This window comes from Hyla sarda, chromosome 2 (genome assembly GCF_029499605.1).
Source record: "Hyla sarda isolate aHylSar1 chromosome 2, aHylSar1.hap1, whole genome shotgun sequence".
Lineage (NCBI taxonomy): Eukaryota > Metazoa > Chordata > Amphibia > Anura > Hylidae > Hyla > Hyla sarda.
In genome coordinates this window covers 94,747,352-94,771,683 of record NC_079190.1, presented here as the reverse complement: position 1 = coordinate 94,771,683, position 24,332 = coordinate 94,747,352, and the positions used below count along the sequence as shown (strand labels likewise).

Sequence of the window (24,332 nt, the reverse complement as noted above, 5' to 3'; positions counted from 1 at the left end):
TTCTTGATCAAATTTTTGCAAGGCCGAGGGCTCGGAAAAAAAGCAGTGTTGCTTATCCATGAAAATCCTTGGTCAACAGTTAACCCTTGAGGATGCAGTGATCTATAATTTTTGCACTTTCATTTTGTTCCTCTTTGCCTTTTTATAGTTATAACTTTTTTCATTTCCTCTCTCCCTCCATTGGAGGTCTCTTTTTATGTGTTACCATCTGAATTTTGTAAATACATAACTCTATGGGGAGGCGGGAAAAAAATAAAAAAATAAAATTAGAGATATATTATAATATATATCTCTCTCTCTCTCTCTCTCTATATATATATATCTATCTATCTATATCTATATATATATCTATATCTCTATCTCTATCTATCTCTCTCTATCTCTCTCTATTTTTTTATTTAATGTTTTTGTGGAAATAAATCATTAGTGGAGCAAAATTGAAGGTAGTTTTTATCAGAACATTTTTGTTTTGATGAGACTTATTTCTTGATCGCACTCATAAAAAATTTTTCTAGTATTTGAAGTGACTAAAATTTAGCCATTCAGGATTTTTTTTTTTTTTTTTTTTTTTTTTTTACACATTTACACCATTAACATTAGGGTTTCATTAAGGTTATATTTTAATAGTAAAGACATGTATAAGTTTGCAGTGAATCAAAGCATTGCAGGTCACAGTCTTCAGGTAGAAAGGAGTATGGTCTGGGTGGTGCTTAGCTATGCAAGTCCAGTAAAACACAGGGTTATAGTGCAGGTCAACCAGATAAAGATGAGGCAAAACTTACTTCGGCCTCGTTCACATCAGTGTTGTGCTCAGTTGAGTGGAGCTCAGTCGCTTCGTCAGTCTAAACTCCTGCTAAGACCCAACAGACCCCATTCAAAGTCAAATGGGACCCCTCAGTGGCCAATGTGATTCAAGGGCCACAATGAAAAAAAGACGAACAGACATGTAATGGAACAGTGGGTGCTATCTTTGAAGTTATAAAAAAGAAAGAACAGAAGGTGCTCCGTGTGTAGGACCTCGAGCTGACAGGGTTGCGGGAGGGGAGCCAACAGTCGCTTACCAAAGCAGGTTGTGTGAACTCGCACACAACAATGGGGAGCGCATAGAAATAGTAAGTTGTCCGCAGCCTTCCTGGAGAAAATGTATTCAAAGGGGTGACTGGAGGTGCACAGGAATTACTTCGGCACTGGACGCATGAAACAAGCCAGACCATGAGAGTAAAAACCAGGTCTGTTTAATGTGCAAAGATGCAACGCGTTTCGTTGCGCATGGGCGTTGCATCTTTGCACAATAAACAGACTTAGTTTTTAGTCTCGTGGTCCGGCTTGTTCCATGCGTCCAGCACCAAAGGAATTCCTGTACACCTCCAGTCACCCCTTTGAATACATGTTTGCAGTTATAGCTCCCATTGCTGGATAGTGAACATGGAAACTGTGTGAGCTGCTCATGCTAGTCAGTAAATGAAACATTCTTCTCTACTGGTAGTCCATCTGGGCCACCCAAAGCCTGTTCACCTTGTGTGTGCTCTCACACAACCATTGCTCCCAACACCTCTTACAAACTTGGTCAGAACAGCCTAGATGGTGGGCAATTTATCCAAACGACCATCCAATGTGTTGTAGAGGCATGTCTAGCAGTAACGATCTCTCACCAAGAGGTACACTACCCAAAAGTAGTCTCCGAGAGCCTTTTTTATAGGGCAAAGGGAAGCATGTAAGCTTTCTTGTGAAAGGTTCCAGTGTCTAATCACACCACACCAGTAATCATTTATCTCTACCCTAGACATACTGTAACTGAATGATATGTTTTGCATCAATCCCACATTTATATCTGGGTGCATTATTATTTATCAAGGAGTTTACTATTTGGGGGTAAAACCAAGCTGCAGACGAACAAGATGACCTAAATTGTAAATTGTGCATGACAACCAATATTTGTTCAACTCCTGTGTTCAGATGATTTGTGGAAAGTGAAAGTTAGAACAGTAGATAAAGAGCGCAGAGTGCTCAGAAAGGTTCACAGAGTGACTCCGAGAATGCATCCACTGGAACAGACTCGAAAGATCAAGTTGGTAGAGACCCCTCCATAACCCAGATTAAAAGGGGTTATCCAGGAAAAAAAACTGGCTCCAGAAAGTTAAACAGATTTGTAAATGACTTCTATTAAAAAATATTAATCCTTTCAGTACTTCTGAGCTGCTGAAGTTGAGTTGTTCTTTTCTGTCTAAGAGCTCTCTGATGACACGTGTCTCTGGAACTGTCCAGAGTAGAAGCAAATCCCCATAGCAAACCTCTTCTACTCTGTGCAGTTCCCGAGACAAGCAGAGATGTCAGCAGAGAGCACTGTTGCCAGACAGAAAATAACAAATCAACTTCAGCAGCTGATAATTATTGGAAGGATTAAGCTTTTTTAATAGAAGTAATTTACAAATCTGTTTAACTTTCTGGAGCCAGTTGATATATAAAAAAAAGATTTTTTTTTTTTTTCCTGGAATATACCTTTAAGCAAGTACACAATCAATGTATTCTATAGAAAGTCTATGGAAGGAGGTGAGAGTCCATCACCTATTAATGCGATTAGTCACGAAACTACTGCAGATCCTAATGGGGGTGCTCACTATATTGCACAGATAGCACCCAAAAAGTATGTATGTATATAAATGAAGATGACCATTTCCTGCGTCTGAGCCCACTTCCTCGGGCCGCTAGCGGCCCGAGGAAGTGCGCTCAGACACAGGGAATGGTCCTTGCTGTAGGGTATCAATCCTGCAATTTAGAGGTTATCTGTAGAGATGAGCGAATTTACAGTAAATTCGATTTGTCATGAACTTCTCGGCTCGGCAGTTGATGGCTTATCCTGCATAAATTAGTTCAGCTTTCAGGTGCTCCGGTGGGCTGGAAAAGGTGGATACAGTCCTAGGAGACTCTTTCCTAGGAGTGTATCCACCTTTTCCAGCCCACCAGAGCACCTGAAAGCTGAACTCATTTATGCAGGATAAGTCATCAACTGCCGAGCCGAGACGTTCGTGACGAATCAAATTTACTGTAAATTCGCTCATCTCTAGTTACCTGTCCCACTTTGCATGTCTGCACATTCTTTGAAATAAACATGAAGATCCCACGACACTGTCTTTATTTCTCTTACGTACTTATAGTCTATAGAGATGCTGCCTGTAAGCTTAAAGCCCATTGCACCTGAGCACACAAGCCGCCAGCTCACTACGGATTTGCACGAGGCGCCTACCTTCTGCCTTCAGGCCTTCCTTTTCAAGCAGGTCTTTAACATCTTTCTCAATGTGTCTCAGCTGTGGGTTTTCGCTGCTCATTTCCTTTCTCTCAGGATGCTCAGAGCTGCCGCGCCGTATCTTTGTGACCCTGACTTTTATACGGCCATCCGAACGGTCATCTAATGTGGAGAGGGCGATAGGAAAATTTAACCCATCAATTTGCTATTCTAAATAACAGGCTAAAGTAAATAGGTCGAGTCATGGCCGTTCGGGTGAGTCAAGGTGACATTAAAAGGCGCAATGAACAACATTTATGCAGGATAGAAGAGACACTGCTAGAAAGCAGAAGCAGCAGAAAATAGCAGGTTAAAGAAAGGAAGACCTGAAAGCACAAGTATCGGGGTGCATTCACACATTTCCGTCTGGACCGGCGCAGTCTCATTCATTTAAATGCACTGACCGGAGTGACATTCCGCCGGCTTATTTTTGCCCCGTATCTGGTTTTGTGGCCAGACTGAAAACCGCAGCATATCACGGTTTACAGTCCGGCCACAAAACCGGATATGGGGCAAAAATGAGCCGGCTGGAGTCACTATCTAACTCTGGTTGGCGCATTTAAATGAATGAGATTTGGTGCCGGATCTCGGAAACGTGATGTGAATGCCAATGTCCCTGGTTACCAATGCAGAACCCAACAACACAAAATGTCCACATTCTCTGTACGATGCAACTGATGCCATCAATACCCAATCATGCCTCTTTACATTAATGCTCACCTCACTTTACGTGCAGCCCAATACAAAACAACCCAATATAAACCCACTTATATCAGATCAAGAACACAGAAAAGACAAACCTTAAAGCAGTACTCCACCCCTAGACATCTTATCCCCTAAGGATAGGGGATAAGATGTCTGTTCACTCCGTGCCGGATGACTGGCAATGCAGGGCAGGGACTCGTGACATCACGGCTATGCCCCCTCAATGCAAGTATATGGGAGGGGACGTGGTCGTGACGTCACAAGTGGGGCACAGCCGTGACCTCATGAGCCTCCAGCGCTGCACAGGATGCTCTAAACGAACGTCGGGTGCAGCAGGGAGATTGCGGGGGTCCCCAGCGATCAGACATCTTATGCCCTATCCTTTGGATAATGATAAGATGTCTGTTCGCTCCGTGCCGGATGACTGGCAATGCAGGGCAGGGGCTCGTGACATCACGGACACGCCCCGCTCATGATGTCACGGCTATGCCCCCTCAATGTAAGTATATGGGAGGGGACGTGGTCGTGACGTCACGAGTGGGGCACAGCCGTGACCTCATGAGCCTCCAGCGCTGCACAGGATGCTCTAAACGAACGTCGGGTGCAGCAGGGAGATTGCGGGGGTCCCCAGCAATCAGACATCTTATGCCCTATCCTTTGGATAGTGATAAGATGTCTAGGCAGCGTACCCTTTTAAGGAGAGGTTTTCACGTATAACACAATCTATCTAAACTCACTGGCGGAGAGTTATCAAAACCTGTGTAAAGTAGCAATTGATTGCCACAGACAACTACACCACTTTTCCTCTACACAGGTTTTGATGACTCTCCCCCCACTATATCCAGTAAGTGTATAAAGTGCTACACAGTCAGTGAGCTGTCTACATCACCCACAACAAAGATCTATTCAGTTCCCACAAGAATGGATCCAGGAATACAGAGCACTAGACTAGAATACATTTACAACATTTAAGGACAGGACATGTATGGAAAATCCCAAGAAAATCCTCGCTCAGCCCAGATATTCCCAATAGTTCTGCATCTAAACTGGGACAAGGAGTGAAGTCCTGCAGTAAGAACAGCTCTTTCTTCAGTAGCTGAATACACAAGAGAGGAAAATGTAAGAAGGGAGCACTTCCAGAAATGTCAGACAGAAGGTGAAGACCATAATATGCCATATTGCATTAAACCTAATACACATCTACAAAGGAGGGATATCAAGTCATATCTTACATGGCAAATAATAAAACCTATATAAAAGAAGTTGTTTAGTGAAGACAACCACCCCCGACTATACACCCAATAAAGACATATGAAGGGGGGGCACCCTGCCTAGGACTCACCTCTAAGAACTGAGAGCTGCTTTGTACTCTGTTCTAGAAAATACCCTTAGGGCTCATTCACACGGACATATCTGCAGCGTATTTTATGCTGCGGATTCGCCGACAATGGACCCTACAGTGCTGCCTCCAATGGCCACACGCATGCGCAGTATATACTCTCACACAGTGGCGGCTCCCCCTGCTCCCTGAGCTAGGCCGAGAGCAGCCACGATGTGTGCGAGTATACTGTGCATGCTCGCTGCGACTCGCACATCGCAGCGTGTCTGCTCTAAGCGGCGGATTGGCGCTATGAGCAGGCACAGATGGAAGCAGCACTGTCCATTGTTGGCGGTTCCGTCTGTATGAATGCGCCCTTAGGGTATGTTCACACATGTATATTTTTGCTGCAGATTTTGAAGCCCATTGACGTCAATAATTAGAAGAATCTGCTACAGCAAATTTGATGCAGAAAATATGCACGTGTGAACATAACCCAATAAAGTGATCCCTCAACTTACAATAGTTTCATCATACAATGATCTTTTCTGGACCATTGTAACTTGAAACCAGACTCAACATAAAATGCTACAGGCAGTCCAGATCTGCAAAACGTGTCAATGGCTGGAAGAATCGACTACTCTGAATGGGCATTTTACTGGTAAAACCCCTGTATTACTGAAGCATCTAGTACATGTCTGGTAGCGCCCCCTACAGTACAGGGAGGTATTACATGTTCTGTACTATTAACCTATGCCACAGTTACCTGCTCCTTCGGACACCAAGGGCGGCTCCATTTTACTTTAGGACATTGGGGGAAATTATCAATGTTGGTGTAGGAAGAAGTTTTTTGTAGATTGTTTAGGCTGGTCTAAATTTGGTGCAATTGGACCAAATTCACCATACTTGTGTAAGGACCATGATAAATTTTGTGCAAAGTTCTAAATCTCCATACAGTTCTATGTGTACACCTGAGCTGCACCTCACAGGAAAAGTGGACACAGGGAGTTTGTTCTATTGCTTTGAGGCTCCGATTCCATTGAGGTTTTTCGTCCACCAGCAAGAAACGCTAGAAAAACTGTCAGCTTTTTCATACGTTGTCAGTTTTTCTTGTGTTTTTGCTGGTGTGTGGAATTTTTGTACCCTGTGGGGATTATTTTTACTGCCTTCAGGGTACCACTCCATGGGTCGGATGCAGGGGGCTCGGTCCACAGAGTGTAAGGAGTGATGTATAGCAAATACAGGGTGCAGAGCATCACTAAGTAGTATACAGGGGTGCATAGTGTACCCATGTATACTATACAGGAGCCCAGCAAGGAAAGAGTTAACCCACACTGCTGCTGAGCAGTTCTAGGTGAAGTCTTTGTGCGCTATCCTGTATATACAACTGTCTATTGATGACTATATATACAGGATACAGAAGGCAGACATCAACAATTGGAGGCTCCCTGTTTAGGAACACCCCAGGGGAGAGCACCAAAAAAACTCTTTGAGGACAAAACGAAAATTAGAAAGAGGAGAGTGATTCCAATACATGGCATATAACCTGTGAGAAATTAATTCCCTTGGAGGATCCACTATGTGTCTCAAACATCTGGAATGGCCTCAAAAGACTCCATTTTATTGGTTAACAGAGCGATCACATGCTCCATACTGCAAAGTCTCAAATGCGATAAAAAAGATTTCTCAACTCTCCAATCCCACGAAAAACTATTGTACAAGCTCCGATGGGTGCACCTGTTGGCAAGAGACTGCTGCAGCCAATCAGCGGCCTCGGCTCTCATGTGTCGTACTACTGGCATCACCGCTCAACAATAGGAGCCATGATGCAGTCACTTGTCGGCTGTGTGTACAGACTGGTGCACCCATTGGACTGTGTACTGCAGGCTAAGTGACTTTTTTCTTGTTCATTAATCACATTTGGGGGTCTTTATATTTTGAAGAGCATCCTTTAGGCTGCGTTCACACGGCCGTCTAGACCCGTCCTGTTCTTCTCCCGTCAAGAATAAAAACGGACAATAACGGATGCAAACGGATGTTATCCGTTTGTGTATGTTTGGATCCGTTATTGTTCGGTTAATAAACAAAAAAAACAGAAAAATTTTTTTTGTTCTGAGCATGCTCAGAAGTAAAAACAGATGCAAACGGATGACAATAAAGGCTCATCTGTTTTCCATAGACTTCAATGTTTAATTTACTGTATCCGTTTTTTTCTTACGGAAGAAAAAATACTGCATGTGACATATTTTTCTGCCGTCAAAAAAACGGAAATGAGTGCAGATGGGTACAACGGATTGTAAAAAAAACATACCATTGACATGAATGAGATTTTTTTTTCAAACAGTTTTGAATCCATTTACAGCCTGCAAGAACAGAACCGAAACGGGGATAAAAAAAAAAAACGGGGAGAGACGGCCGTGTGAACGCACCCTTTTTAGAGCTTTCAATTGTGCCATTCCTCTGTTTTTCTTGCTGGAAAGGTATACATACACCAGTGTTTCCCAACCAAAGTGCCTTCAGCTGTTGCAAAACTACAACTCCCAGCATGCCCAGACAGCCAAAGGCTGTCTGGGCATGCTGGGAGTTGTAGTTTTGCAACTGCTGGAGGCACCCTGGTTGGGAAACACTGACAACTGAACATCACTATTTCCCTGGTCAGTGGAGTGAGTCCTTACATACTCTGACAACATCCAAGAACAGTCCTGTAGTATAGTCGTGCATTACCCCACCTACCTGTTGGCGTTTTAGAAGCAGCCTCACCGCTTTCGGGTGTGGTGACCTCACTGCTCTCCGTAGTCTGTGTCTCTTCTCCTTTCTCTACAGCGGTATTGTCTAGTTTATCAATCAACTTGTTCAGTGCTGTGGCAAGTGACTTGGAGGCTTGTTTTCTATCAAATTCACCCTTTAGGCCTTCAGTTTCCAACTCCTCCTGAGCCTATAACAAGAACATTAATATAATTTCCAATGAGCAGAACATAAGAGACGACAGGTGTATTCCTGCCCTACACAGTGGACAATACTGGTGTTCCAGAGAATGCAGTTACATAAACCGTGTAGCTTACAGGGCTTCACCATTTGCGCAATTTCATGTCCATAAATTGCATAAAACTCCAACTTCAGCCGTTTTCTGGCTTCCCGGCCACCTCTGGCAGCTACAAACAGGCCGGAGGGGGTCAGAAAGGGGAGATGGGAATACCCCTTCAAAAGTGTTTAGTCTTGCACCATTTAAGTAAAAAAGTAAAGTGTTTTGTTTTTTTAAAGGAGATATATCAAACAAAAATGTATTCCCTATCCCCGGGAACAGGGCGTGTCAATCCCCGCACGAAGCTCCCGACACCCCCCCTCCATATATCTCTATGGGAGAGCCGTTCAGATATCTTCAGCTCTCCCATAGAGCTATACAAAGGAGGTGTGTCGGCCATTGCTTCATGAGGGGGCAACAACCTAAAAAAAGTCCTATGTACTGTGGTCTGAATAAAATTGGGGAAAACCCAAAACAACCACTAAAAAAACCTATAATTACGCCACTGCAGCGTATAGGGTAAACCCACCAAAAGTAAAAGATGTATATAATAAAATAAATAAAAAGTATATTTAATCTGAAAAATCAATTACCATAGAATTTAGTAAATATAATTTTATTTTACAAAAAATACATATATCGTACACAAGCAAGAAAAGTTAGTAATAATATATAGCTATATAACATACATAAAAATAGTAATCATTAGCGCAATTTGATAATGTGTATAATTATTTAAAAAAAAATTTTATATGTATATACATATGTAAATAAATAAGCTTAAAAAATGCAAAGGATAGCAGGGACGGGAAAAAGGATGTAAACAAGTTGTAATGAGGGAAGACGTAAATGTCGGGGTCAACTGATCACCAATGGATCATAAAAACACCTTTGACTAAAAAATATATATATATGCGTGCAATGTGACACTCAATTTAAAGCATAACAAAATGTATGTAACCTTAAAGATAAAAATATATATAAAGTGCAATGTGCAACACAGAAATGTACGTGTATACAATAAATATAAGAAAAGGGGAAAACAGTGCAAAAAACAAAGATTAAGGTGCTGGGAGTAAAGGTGTCAGAATGTAAATACTTGACCCCACATGTAAAAAGAGAATGAGTTCCACGTCCCTGCGATCGCCTCCAACGCGTTTCACCGTGACCGGCTTTGTCAAGGAGTATGCATATACTGAATAGCAGCAAGGATATATAGGGTATTCAATAAAGAACTATTAACACACCTGTGGTGTCAGGAAGCGCCTCAGCTAACTACCGGAAATGACCTACAACGCCAAAGATCTCTAGTGTCAAAAGGAACGTCCGGGCTACACCAAAATGGCACCCGACATCGTTCCTGCGCATGCGCGTCTGCATGGAAAAGATTTATATATATATGTAGTAGGAGAAACAGAGGCTCTGAGAAAATGGCGTCCATGGTCTATACTGCGCATCGTGAGTAACGGCTACAAAAAATTTTTTTTGTAGCCGTTACTCACGATGCGCAGTATAGACCATGGACGCCATTTTCTCAGAGCCTCTGTTTCTCCTACTACATATATATATAAATCTTTTCCATGCAGACGCGCATGCGCAGGAACGATGTCGGGTGCCATTTTGGTGTAGCCCGGACGTTCCTTTTGACACTAGAGATCTTTGGCGTTGTAGGTCATTTCCGGTAGTTAGCTGAGGCGCTTCCTGACACCACAGGTGTGTTAATAGTTCTTTATTGAATACCCTATATATCCTTGCTGCTATTCAGTATATGCATACTCCTTGACAAAGCCGGTCACGGTGAAACGCGTTGGAGGCGATCGCAGGGACGTGGAACTCATTCTCTTTTTACATGTGGGGTCAAGTATTTACATTCTGACACCTTTACTCCCAGCACCTTAATCTTTGTTTTTTGCACTGTTTTCCCCTTTTCTTATATTTATTGTATACACGTACATTTCTGTGTTGCACATTGCACTTTATATATATTTTTATCTTTAAGGTTACATACATTTTGTTATGCTTTAAATTGAGTGTCACATTGCACGCATATATATATATTTTTTAGTCAAAGGTGTTTTTATGATCCATTGGTGATCAGTTGACCCCGACATTTACGTCTTCCCTCATTACAACTTGTTTACATCCTTTTTCCCGTCCCTGCTATCCTTTGCATTTTTTAAGCTTATTTATTTACATATGTATATACATATAAAATATTTTTTTAAATAATTATACACATTATCAAATTGCGCTAATGATTACTATTTTTATGTATGTTATATAGCTATATATTATTACTAACTTTTCTTGCTTGTGTACGATATATGTATTTTTTGTAAAATAAAATTATATTTACTAAATTCTATGGTAATTGATTTTTCAGATTAAATATACTTTTTATTTATTTTATTATATACATCTTTTACTTTTGGTGGGTTTACCCTATACGCTGCAGTGGCGTAATTATAGGTTTTTTTCATGAGGGGGCAGACAGGCTCCATTCCCGGAGAGCCGGCGTCCTGTACAGGAGATCGTGGGGGATAGTGGATCCGTTTAAGAAGACCATCCTGGTGACCGATCCCCTCTATCTAATGAGTAAAAAGCTTTTTAAGTGTAGATGGTGGTGCATCATTGAGGGCAGCTGCAGGTATCTCCTCAGTAATCCGGCCTTCCGCAGCAGTATTGCAGGCCCTCTGGGAAGCTTGTTGTGTATCATAGTCCTCCAATGCTTGTATAAGTTCCTCTTTTTTCCCCCCGACAGGGAATCAGTCGTTCTCGGCAAAGCTGCTCCAGAGTACTCTTGGACTGCGCTTGGTAAGCATCCATCTTGCAGTCCAGCCAAACAAAAGATAGGACAGAAAAACAAAGAAGGAAGGGGGGGGGGGGGTCTGTTGTGGTGAAACTTATTTAAATGTACTGAGTTCCGCCTTAGGAAATTGAGGGCAATTTCTTTTAGTGCCTGGATTCGCAAGTCTAGCACACTAAAATCTGGTAAAATATCCCACCAATATGCCAGCAGTTTGTCACGAACCGAAGACGTGCAGGTGGTAGGATTATCTATAAAATCACTATTTGTCTACACTAGACCGAAAATAATGATAAAAAATCCCTCTTACACCACCCAATTAACTCGCTGCCACCACCTGTCAATCTCAAGCCGACAGGAAGCTATCAATCCAATCTGGATATGCTACAATTCCCAAATATAATCTACTATCCCAAGTAGTATATAAAAAACAGGAAAAAGGTTAATCCAAATCTATAACGTAGCCGAACAGGTACGTAAATTTAAGACTATACTTCAATCTCTTCGAGGACAATGTAAGTCCGTTTTACCAGACATAAGGCGGTACTTAATAAATGAATGATTTATTATGAAAGAAAAATATTCACAGTACATATAAAAACAGATATTAACAAGACAAGACACAGAAAATAAAATAAAAGGGAAAAACATAGAATCCTTACTTACAAAAGTTAGAGAGTTCTATCCCATGGGGTCTGGTAGGAAATGGCGTCTGGCATCCAAAATTAGATCTTGTCCCCCATGCAAGCGCCCCCTAGTCCCCCCAGGTCTGCAGTTTTATGCCCTGCTATGGATAGGAGACACCTCCATGTTCAGCCCCTGGGCAGGACAAGGAGGAGTGATAGATGTTGCCCACTTCCGCATGATAACTTTATGCCCAAAGAATAGAAAATGTCTTCTATCATGGGCCAGGCACCCACATAATTTTCTAATATTTGGGTTCTCCATCAAATCCTCTTTCTAGGGGTACCTGACATGCCCCCCTTATTGTGTATAATTTACCCAGTGCATACAGTTTGGGCAGAGATCAATACACAAGGGTCATGTGAGGACTCATTTTAAAGGTAGTATGATGGAGAATCTAACCGTACAAGATAGGGGCTGCAAGCATACTTCCCTGACCCCCCATATTTCATATTTGGAAGATATGGCATCTTCATCAATTGATCTATTGACATGAGGCCTTGGAGTCTGCTTGGCTGTGAAGGTGTTACCTTTCCTGTCATAGAGCAGCTGTGTTAATGAACCCCCTGCTAGGATTAGTCACACCTATATACAGGCTGGATAGACATGTAGGCTCCATGGTGCCCTGATCAAAAGAGAATTAATTGCCCCCCACTGGCCACTGGATGCTATTGCTCAGATTCTCGTCTCCGGACAGTTAGACCAAACAGAAGGGATTCTTTGAAATGTTCAGCGATGCAGATAGGTGTGTAATGGAATTAACAGTGTGCATACCGATGAAATTTGGCAGACCATGTACCTCCAGTAATGAATGACAAGCAATCACAATGCAACATGAATACATATTTTGCTATGGTATACGACACCGGGCACCGCCAATCGGGCCAATTCCCAGCATTAACCCTTTAGACGCTGCGGCGTCTAAAGTGAAAGTAAAACTATCCCGGCATGTGGTGGAGGACCATCTTGCTGGAAAAACTCAGGGAATGTGCCAGGTCCGAGCATTCCTAGATGAACAGTGTCCTGGAAAGTGGATTGGTCGTCGTGGGCCAGTTGAATGTCCCCCAAGGTCTCCTGATCTGACCCCCTTAGACTTTTATCTTTGGGGTCATCTTAAGGCAATTGTCTATGCTGTGAAGATACAAGATGTGCAGCACCTGAAAATACGGATACTGGAAGCCTGTGCTAGCATTTCTCCTGCAGTGTATATAGTAGTATATAGTAGTGTATACGGATACTGGAAGCCTGTGCTAGCATTTCTCCTGCGGTGTTGCTATCAGTGTATGAAAAGTGGGAGAAGAGGGTTGCATTGACAATCCAACACAATGGGCAGCACATTGAACACATTTTATAATTGGTCAGAAACTTGTAAATAAATCATGAAAGAATAAAGTTACATTAAAACCAAGCACATCATTGTTTTTCTTGTGAAATTCCAAATAAGTTTGATGTGTCACATGACCCTCTTCCTATTGAAAAAAACATAAGTTGGATTCAAAATGGCCAACTTCAAAATGGCCGCCATGGTCACCACCCATCTTGAAAAGTTTCCCCCCTCACATATACTAATGTGCCACAAACATCACCAACCATTCCCATTTTATTAAGGTGTATCCATATAAATGGCCCACCCTGTATATCTATCTATCTATCGATATATCTGCAAGCAGCAATTTAGGTAGCCAAGCAGCAGAGACTGTATATTGAATGATTGCTTTGACAGTTTATGGTAAAGTGACCGTGAACACATGCTAGTTTTCACATTGTTCTGACCAACAACTTTACAGAAAAATATAAAATTAAAATAAATAATAACAATCATCTAAACAAAAATAAAAGGTGTCCTTGCCACTTCGCTGCTTGACAACCTAAAAAGCCACATATAAAAACACTGACCCAAATACACCCAGAAAATGTGGTCCAAGCAAAAAAAAAAAAAAGAAAAAACTAAAACAAATGCACATCGTTTTTACACGAAGATGCCGCATGACTGTACATCGATGTTTTTACTATAAATTTAATTACTACCAAACTAAGAACTGCAAATACATGCAAAAATAGAGACAAAACATCTTTATGAGAGAAAATGCAAAAACACTGATTTCTGAGCGAAACACCTTCACATATAAAAGTATAGCCCTCCTAATCACACTACAAAACACTAAAATAGTGGCGCATGGAAGCAAGAGAGAAGTGTTACATATTTGGACTAGGACAGAAAAAAAGCACACTAACTCTATAACAGTCACCGCCTATAAAGCTGCATTTACACATAATTGATCTGGGGCAAAAGCATTACAAATGCAGCCAAGCCATTGTATAAAACCAGCAGACTGTGTACTCAGCAGGTTGTATTTGGGCACAAGGTAATGGTCTTACAATAGTCTTACATTTCCTTAGATAGCTGGGATAAACAAGCACATGTCAGAGCTCTCAATGATTGATGTCCAACAGGGCCACCTAGTGGTTATGTGAGACTTCAAGAAGCAAATAGCCTGCCTCCAACTCAGATGCTATGGCACACCGTTGCTGACCCTGTGGCTGTCCAGCTGCTACAAAACTTCAACAGCCAGCATGTCCTGAAATGAAAGTTGTAGTTTTGCAACAGCTGGAGAGCCACAGGTTTAGGACCACTGCAATAGCACAAACCTGCTATCAGGGCCAGATTGAAGCTGCCTGGAAGACTAAGCACTTCATTATGATGGCACCGCCCCTCTCCCCCCCCCCCCCCCCGACAGTTCCCCCACATTAAGTACAGTACAGATCCCCCACATTAGGTGCAGTACAGTTCCCCCACATTAGGTGCAGTACAGTTCCCCCACAGACATACAGCCTTCAGCCATATAGTGTATGGCTGGAGGCTGTATGCCTGTTTACTGCCCCCACTTCAGTGTTCCGACCACCGCTCCATCAGTCGGGGCCAAAGCAGTAAGTCCCGGGACCGTAGGAGCGGAGGCCGGAACACTGAAGACGACGTGCAGCTGGTCACTTACCATGCACGCGCGCGCGTTCTCCTCGATGCTCTGCTTTTCATCTACGGGTGCATGCACGGGACGTCAGTGACGTCCCTGGGTGCGCCACCTCCCCCTTCGTTTTTAAAGTTAATATGGGGGCCGCCGCAGAGAGGTTAACATGGGGGCCGCCGGGACATCCTTGTGTCCTGAAAAGATTTTTCGGGACACATGCATGTTTCGAATGCGACGGGGGCCTGGAGCAGGTGCTCCATGAGCGCCAATGATGATCTGGCCCTGCCTGCTATAGTCTTACTAGAAATAATGCATTGGATGTTAATGGCATATCTATGTTGGAATGTAGAGACAGCCATATATATATAAGACTCGCTCCATTCTGTTTATGGGACCTAAATGAACAGTCTTCATCTATGCTTGGCTGACAGTAGTCTGCTATCTATTAGCACTTTGCCTGTTTTAATGTCTTTCCCAAAGCTAGGAGATAACAAGTCGCGGCTCACCTCATCAATAATGTTATTAAACTCCTTCTCCATTTCTGTTTTCACATTTTCCTTTATCTGGGAAACATCAGACTTGGGGAGTAGAATATTTTCCAGCTCCTTCTCAAACTCCTGCATGAGGGCCTGCTCATCTTCATCCTCGGGATCTTGTGTCTCAGACACCGGGGTCGAATCTTGATCGCTGTGTAATTCTTTACTTTCACTTTCACTTTTAGAATCCTGCAAGAAAAAGGAAACCTCTTAATGCATATAAAAATGTGCATAATGACTATTCCCTTAACATGAAAATATCGAGGCCATCAAAACTAAAAAAGTGTATTGTCTAAATCTAGAATCAAGACCTCAATGGCTCAATAAAATAAAGCAGAATTCAGGTATGGAAACCCTATTAAATATCCTCTCTCTAGGGATCGACCGATTATCGGTATGGACGATATTATCGGCATCGGCAATTACCTTGCCGATAAGCCAATAATGCCCCGCCCCCACAGCACCGCGACCGCCCCCCCTGACCAGCCGCACCGCGTCGCACCCCCCACTGCACCGGCCCCATTGCCTCCCCCATCCCCGGTTTTATAATTACCTGTTCCCGGAGCCCACGTTACTTCTTGCTCCTGCTGCGTCCTGCGTTACGCTGTGCGCAATGACGAGTGACGTGACGTGCGCGACATGACGTCATCGTCAGTGCACACAGTGACAGTTCAGGAGGACGCCCCAGGAGCCAGATGTGGAGAGGACCCCGGGAACAGGTAATTATAAAACCGGGGATGGGGGAGGCAATGGGGCCGGTGCGGTGGGTCGGTCGCGGTGCGGCGGGTCGGGGGGCCGGTCGCGATGCGGCGCGGCAGGGGGAGCGGTGGCGGTGATAGGTCTCAGGACCCCCGGACAGGCAGGGGGAGAGAAGCGGGTGGCGGCGGCCTATGGCACCGCAAAAGCCACTGAAGTACATTGATTTAAACCCTGAAGAAGCTCCTGTACTCTACATGGACCAGCGTTTCCCAACCAGGGTGCCTCCAGCTGTTGCAAAACTACAACTCCCAGCATGCCAGGACAGCCGAAGGCTGTCCGGGCATGCTGGGAGTTGTAGTTTTGCAACTGCTGGATGCACCCTGGTTGGGAAACACTGACATAGACAGTGATTTACAGCTCCCAGCAGATCTTTCTTACTTTTATATGTACGATCTTGCTTTATCTATATTAATCTACTTATTATTCTTTAATCCTCACTTTTTCCTATTTTTGGGTGACATTTTGGTGGCTTCAGAACCAATTACCAGGTTTCCATAGAGTCATGGTCTCAACATACAATGGTTATCCTGGAACCGATTAATATTGTAACTTGAGGGACCACTGTATAGAGAAGACACAGAGGACACCTTCATCCAACTCATCATTAATTTGTGGCCTTCATTATTGGTTCCTGTGATCTACTATCTCTCCTCCCGGAGCTAATCTTCGAACAGTCATAAGCACAAGTGTCTGTAAAACTCTTGACACCGTGATTGTTACTAAAAGAATATTCGTGCTCCCCGTCTTATTTTCTCTTAAAGAAGGTAAAAGTTTACATTGGAAGAAACCAAGTGGAGTCATAAAAACACCAGCTTGCATGCTCTATGGCACACTACTTGCTGAACATACCACTTCTGCTTTTTACAAATGCCTGCTGCATAAGGAAGCACGCCAAGAAACTACACCTGGCCCAGTTCTGCAGGTAAGTTTACTGTAGGATCTGGGCTGTTTCACCTATAGAATATCATTAGGTTCCTGGGACATCATCTATCGGTTTATGACATGTCTATAACCTCAAAAATAGTCCTGGTTCTGAAAAAAAGTAATATACTGGCCAACAAGCACATGGCTAGATATGGTTAGTCATTATGGGAATAACTTTATTTAAGAGGTCCTTAAATAAAGGTATGCATATTAGACTTAAGTGTCCAGATGGTGCTCGCCAGCACCAAGAGCCCAGGCAAGTCCAGCCACTAGGCTCTTTATCACTTCCCCAGTCTGCTTGCATCATCGCCTTCCCTGACTGGCTGACACTAGGCTACTTTATGGTTTACCACCCCGTGCACATTTTGCAGGCAGCCTCAAAGCAGATCTTTACTTTGGAACCTGACAAGCTCAGAATGCCCGGAGAGGAAGCCGGGAGAGGACCACATGACTGAGCATACACCACCTTGTGGCTGGACTGTGCTTGCAGAGGTGTATAAATCTAGTGGCTGTCAATCAAATGGGTTAAAGGGGTACTCCGCCCCTAGACATCTTATCCCCCTATGCAAAGGATAGGGGATAAGATGTCTGATCACAGGGGTCCCGGCCCGACCCCTTCGATCTCCCTGCTACACCCGGTGTTCATTTAGAGCGTTGGGTACAGCGTCGAAGGCTTAAGACGTCACGGCCATGCCCCCTCAATGCAAGTCTATGGGAGGGGGCGTGACGGACGTCACACCCTCTCCCATAGGCTTGCATTGAGGAGGCATGGCCGTGATGCCAGGAGCGGGCCATGACGTCACGAGCCTCCACCCCGCATCGCCAGTCATCTGGCACAGAGCAAAGTCCGTGCACCGAATGTCTGGGGTGCCGCAGCAGAGATCGCAGGGGTCCCCAGCGGTGATCAGACATCTTATCCCATATCCTTTGGATAGGGGATAAGATGTCTAAGGGCAGAGTACCCCTTTAAAGCAGGTGTGGGTGGGCTGTGGGGAAAGTGATAGAGAAGACCTAGACTGCACTAATCTTGCTGTGCAGGGATACACATGCATTGGTACTTGATCCTAATATTTTGGCACTGGATAGGAGATTCAAAATAGTATGCCTGGAATCCTGGTGAGAAGCCCCATCTAGCCATGCTCATATTTACAACCCTGCTTTTCTGCTGACAGGTCCACTTTAAGAGTGAAGGCTATGTCAAATCCAGAGCATGTCAGGTAGTTGCATTTTTTTTTCCGGGTATTCTACCACCTTCAATGAAGCAGGGGTGAGAACAGCAGCACATTTTAGGGTAGATCTGCATCTAACCAGATTTTGCTCTTGATTCACCACAGATCTGCAGGGAGATCCATGGTGGAAGTTTTGTAGAGGAGAGGTCGCTGTAAGGCTGAGTTCACCCACAGTATTTTATTCGAGAAACAGACACAGAAACTAAAATGGAAAGATTGCAGCAGTATCTAGGATGACCTGCAGTACCTTTTTATGAGTTTTCTTTAGGTCTGCAATAAGCTTAACTAGGTCTTCTGGATTCCTGATTATTCTATAGCGAAGAGGTCTTGGCGAACCTAAAACACGTGTAACAGATTTGTTAGTTTTGCGCAGCTGATCATTATCAGAGATGGGGAGAATGAGTTGCTGGAGACTTCAGGAGGTTTTATTCTTTTTTGCTCAGAAGCCTGACAATAAGTACTTTAATAGACATCAATAGCATTTCAATTCTCATTATTTAATAGGCAGCAGTATTTTGGGGTCACCAGGTGGAGAGAAGCTGCTGTATAGAAAACGGCTAATACAGTCACATACAGTCATGGCCGTAAATGTTGGCACCCCTGAAATTTTTCAAGAAAATGAAGTATTTCCCACAGAAAAGGATTGCAGTAACACATGTTTTGCTCTACACACGTTTATTCCCTTTGTGTGTATTGGAACTAAACCAAAAAAAGGGAGGGAAAAAAAAGGAAAATTAGACATAGTGTCACACCAAACTCCAAAAATGGGCTGGACAAAATTATTGGCACCCTTAACTTATCATTTGGTTGCACACCCTTTGGAAAAAATAACTGAAATAAGTCGCTTCCTATAACCATCAATAAGCTTCTTACACCTCTCAGCCGGAATGTTGGGCCACTCTTCCTTTGCAAACTGCTCCAGGTCTCTCTTATTGGAAGGCGCCTTTTCCCAACAGCAATTTTAAGATCTCTCCACAGGTGATCAATTTAGATCTGGACTCATTGCTGGCCACTCTCCAGCACTTTGTTGCCATCCATTTCTTGTGCTTTTTGACGTATGTTTGGGTTCATTGTCCTGCTGGAAGACCCAAGATCTCTGATGCAAGCCCAGCTTTCTGACACTGGGCTGTACAGTGCGACCCAAAATCCGTAGGTAATCCTCAGATTTCATGATGTCTTGCGCACATTCAAGGCACCCAATGCCAGAGGCAGCAAAACAACCCCAAAACATAATTGAACCTCCACCATATTTCACTGTAGGTACTGTGCTCTTTTCTTTGTTGGCCTCATTCCGTTTTCGGTAAACAAAAGAATGATGTGCTTTACCAAAAAGCTCTATCTTGGTCTCATCTGTCCACAAGACTTTTTCCTAGAAGGATTTCGGCTTAATCAAGTTCCTTTTGGCAAAATGTAGTCTTGCTTTTTTATGTCTCTGAGTCAGCAGTGGGGTCCTCCTGGGTCTCCTGCCATAGAGTTTCATTACACTTAAATTTCAATGGATAGTTTGCGCCGACACTGATGCTTTTTGGAGTTTGGTGACATTATGTACAATTTGATTTTTTTCCTCCTTTTTTTGGTTTAGTTCCAATACACACAAAAGGAAATAAACATGTGTACAGCAAAACATGTGTTACGCAATCCTTTTCTGTGAGAAATACTTCATTTTCTAGAAACATTTCAGGGGTGCCAACATTTACGGCCATGACTGTATAGTGTATCAGCTGCAGGCCTTTAGAAAAGTGGTTGACATTTGAAAATATATATACATACACACACACACATTATATATATATATATATATATATATATATATATATATATATATATATTATCCAATCAGCAATCAGATCATTATACAAGATTGTAGATGTGCACCATGTCTGTTTTTATACCCAAATTCACATATATTATCCATATGTTGCAAAAAGTTTGTGCTGTCAAGTTTAAGTATACACCAATTATTTAAATAAGTTATGTGGCTTTAAAAAAAAAAACTAAATTGCTTTAAAGTTTGCTTACTTCAGACAAAGGTAATGCACCAAAATTTTGGTTGTAACATTTTAGATCACTCCCACTTTCCATCATGCCATTGCCTTGTTCCAATAGGTCACCCCCCTTTTTTATGTGCCCACAGCATAAATAAGTGTGTCTCAATTGCTTTGCACCACAATTATGGCGCATATGGAGCCAAAAGTGTGACAACTAGGGATGTCCCGTTAACATTTTTTTAAGAATGAGTACGAGTACCGATACTTTAATTCTGGTACTCACCAATACCAAGTACGAGTACTTCTATTTCAAAGGGAATCTGACACGAAGGTGACGCGGTTTCTGGTGCTGCTTACCGTGCTGATGTGTAGGTTCCTTGTTGTGTACAATGGAGGCGGCTGCTGTAGTATGAGCCAAGATTTCTCTTTTCTCCATTGGACAGAACAGGGAATTTGCATTGGCGGCAAAATCAATGTCTCCAGAGCGATTGCGCTGATGATCACATGGTGAGCAGCGGTAGAAACCGGTCACCTGCACATCTACATATAAATTCAAGTTAGTGCAGGTGACTCTGCTGTGAGATTGCCTTTAATAGTAGGTAGTATCCCCTTGTAGGTAGTATAGATAGTTGCAGACATTAGTAGCAGCCCCCCTGTAGACCACAGCCCCCCCTTGTAGACAGGGCCCCCCTTGTCCCCCCTGTAGACAGCGCACCCCCGTGGCCCCCCTTGTAGACAGCGGGCCTCACCTCCTTGTAGACAGGGAGCAGGGTCCCCCATGTAGGGAGCAGGCCACCCCCTTATAGACAGCAGCCCCCCCCCTATATAGACAGCAGCCCCCCCTATATAGACAGCAGCCCCCCCCCCTTATATAGACAGCAGCCCCCCCCCTTATATAGACAGCAGCCCCAACCCCTATATAGACAGAAGCCCCCCCTTATATAGACAGAAGCCCCCCCCTTATATAGACAGAAGCCCCCCCCTATATAGACAGCAAGCCCCCCCCCTATATAGACAGCAGCCCCCCCCCCTTATATAGACAGCAGCCCCCCCCCCTTATATAGACAGCAGCCCCCCCTTATATAGACAGCAGCCCCCCCCCTTATATAGACAGCAGCCCCCCCCCCTTATATAGACAGCAGCCCCCCCCTTATATAGACAGCAGCCCCCCCCCCTTATATAGACAGCAGCCCCCCCCCTTATATAGACAGCAGCCCCCCCCCTTATATAGACAGCAGCCCCCCCCTTGTATAGACAGCAGCCCCCCCCTTGTATAGACAGCAGCCCCCCCCTTGTATAGACAGCAGCCCCCCCCATATAGACAGCAGCCCCCCCCCTATATAGACAGCAGCCCCCCCTATATAGACAGCAGCCCCCCCCTTATATAGACAGCAGCCCCCCCTTATATAGACAGCAGCCCCCCCCCTTATATAGACAGCAGCCCCCCCCCCTTATATAGACAGCAGCCCCCCCCCCCTTATATAGACAGCAGCCCCCCCCCCTTATATAGACAGCAGCCCCCCCCCTTAATATAGACAGCAGCCCCCCCCCTTATATAGACAGCAGCCCCCCCCCCCTTATATAGACCAGCAGCCCCCCCCTTATATAGACAGCAGCCCCCCCCCCTTATATAGACAGCAGCCCCCCCCCCTTATATAGACAGCAGCCCCCCCCCCCCCTTATATAGACAGCAGCCCCCCCCCTTATATAGACAGCAGCCCCCCCCCCTTATATAGACAGCAGCCCCCCTATATAGACAGCAGCCCCCCCTTATATAGACAGCAGCCCCCCCCCCTTATATAGACAGCAGCCCCCCCCCCCTTATATAGACAGCAGCCCCCCCCCTTATATAGACAGCAGCCCCCCCCCCTTATATAGACCAGCAGCCCCCCCCCTTATATAGACAGCAGCCCCCCCCTTATATAGACAGCAGCCCCCCCCCCTTATATAGACAGCAGCCCCCCCCCCCTTATATAGACAGCAGCCCCCCCCCTTATATAGACAGCAGCCCCCCCCTTATATAGACAGCAGCCCCCCCCTTATATAGACAGCAGCCCCCCCTTATATAGACAGCAGCCCCCCCCCTTATATAGACAGCAGCCCCCCCCCTTATATAGACAGCACCCCCCCTTATATAGACAGCAGCCCCCCCCCCTTATATAGACAGCAGCCCCCCCCCCCCCTTATATAGACAGCAGCCCCCCCTTATATAGACAGCAGCCCCCCCCCTTATATAGACAGCAGCCCCCCCCCCCTTATATAGACAGCAGCCCCCCCCCCCTTATATAGACAGCAGCCCCCCCCCCCCCTTATATAGACAGCAGCCCCCCCCCCCTTATATAGACAGCAGCTCCCCCCCCCCCTATATAGACAGCAGCTCCCCCCCCCTTATATAGACAGCAGCTCCCCCCCCCCCCCCCTTTATAGACAGCACTCACCTGAGGTGTTGTAGCTCCGCTGTCCCGTTCTCCCGATCGCATCATTGCGTCCTACGGAGGAGCATGTGACATACACGTCACTCTACTTCCTCCGTAGCGTTACGCTGGGGAAGAGGACTGACGTGTGTGTCACATACTTCTCCATAGGATGCCATGATTACGATCGGGAGAACGGGACAGCGCCGCACAGCAGCAGGTATCTTACATGGTATCGGGGACATTAAAAGAGTCCCCGATACCATGCAAATGCCGAGTATCGGCCCCGATACTAGTATTGGTATAGGGACATCCCTAGTGACAACAGTGAGTCTTTTTTTCTTTCACTTGCATAATACGCACATAATCTGTGCGAAACACACCAAAATAATTTATTGCAGATTTCACTTTCCTATTGATGTTAAACTGACATGATGCAGATTTAGAATCCACACCACATGCAAATTTCTGCTGTCGATTTTTTCCGCTACATGAGGATTCAATATTTAATTATTATTAATCTCACAAATTTGGCTGCTACTGTATTTGCTGCAGATTTTGTGCACTCAAAAAAATCTGCAGTTCACACTTACTAATAAACTCCAGATAAACCTCCAGTTGTAAGAGCCTGCATTAAAATAACAAGGGGGAATGTGTCTAACAAGCACAAACCTTCTGTCCTTCCATCTGGAGCTCTGAGACTGGGGAATGTTCCTTCTAGGAAAAAGGTGAAAACAAAGTATATCTAAGTATACGTAACTACACATCACACAATACTTTCCACAGGGAATGATCATCAGAAAGGGGGGTTAATCAAAACCTGTGTAGAGGAAGAGATGGCTTATTTTTTGCACCACCAATTCTACATCAGTCATTTTAGCCAAAAATCTACAGCGAAACAATAAAAAAAAAATAATTGTGCAACAAATTGAGGAAAAAATAAAATCTTGTAACTTTGGGGGCTTCTGTTTCCACGCAGTAAATTTTTCTGTAAAAATGACACCTTATCTTTATTCTGTAGGTCCATACGATTAACCCTTAGGGACCAAGCCCATTTTATCCTTTAGGACCAGGCCATTTTTATATTTTTGCGTTTTCATTTTTTCCTCCTGGCCTTCTACAATCCATAACTCTTTTATATTTCCATCTACAGACCCAAATAAGGGCTTGTTTTTTGCATGACCAATTGTACTTTGAAATGAATCCTCTCATTTTACCATAAAATGTACGGCAAACGCGAAAAATAATTTTTTTAGGGAGGAAATTTAAATGAAAACCACAATTTTGTACACTTTGGAGGGCTTCATTTTCACACTATACACTTACGGTAAAAATGACATGTGTTCTTTATTCTGTGGGTCAATATGATTAAAATGATACCCATGGCTAGATACTTATATATTTTTGTACCGCTCAAAAAAAAAAAATCTAAAACTTTTTTATACAAAATCAGTAATCTAAAATTGCCCTAAAATTTTAACCAACTATAACTTTTTCATTTTTCCGTACATAGGGCAGTATGAGGGCTCATTTTTGCGCCGTCATCTGTACTTTTTATCGGTTCCACATTTGCATATATAAAACTTTTAGATACATTTTTAGGATTTTTTGGGGGAGTAAAATGTGACAAAAAAGCAGCATTTTTGGACTTTTTTTTACGTTTACGCTGTTCACAGTACGGGGTCATTAACATTTATA

The 24,332-nt window shown here is 43.9% G+C and overlaps 1 protein-coding gene across 1 annotated transcript in view; it reads right to left on the bottom strand.

Annotated features, from left to right (window-relative positions):
• The window catches only part of OS9 (OS9 endoplasmic reticulum lectin), a 78,447-nt gene that overhangs the window by 2,983 nt on the left and 51,132 nt on the right, over positions 1–24,332 (bottom strand). Inside the window, exons 10-14 of the mRNA XM_056562591.1 lie at positions 23,307–23,351; positions 18,480–18,568; positions 15,291–15,509; positions 8,040–8,241; positions 3,245–3,406 (exon numbers count right to left, since the gene is read on the bottom strand). Of these exons, the coding sequence (XP_056418566.1) occupies positions 3,245–3,406; positions 8,040–8,241; positions 15,291–15,509; positions 18,480–18,568; positions 23,307–23,351 (717 nt within the window). The remainder of the gene's footprint in view (positions 1–3,244; positions 3,407–8,039; positions 8,242–15,290; positions 15,510–18,479; positions 18,569–23,306; positions 23,352–24,332) is intronic.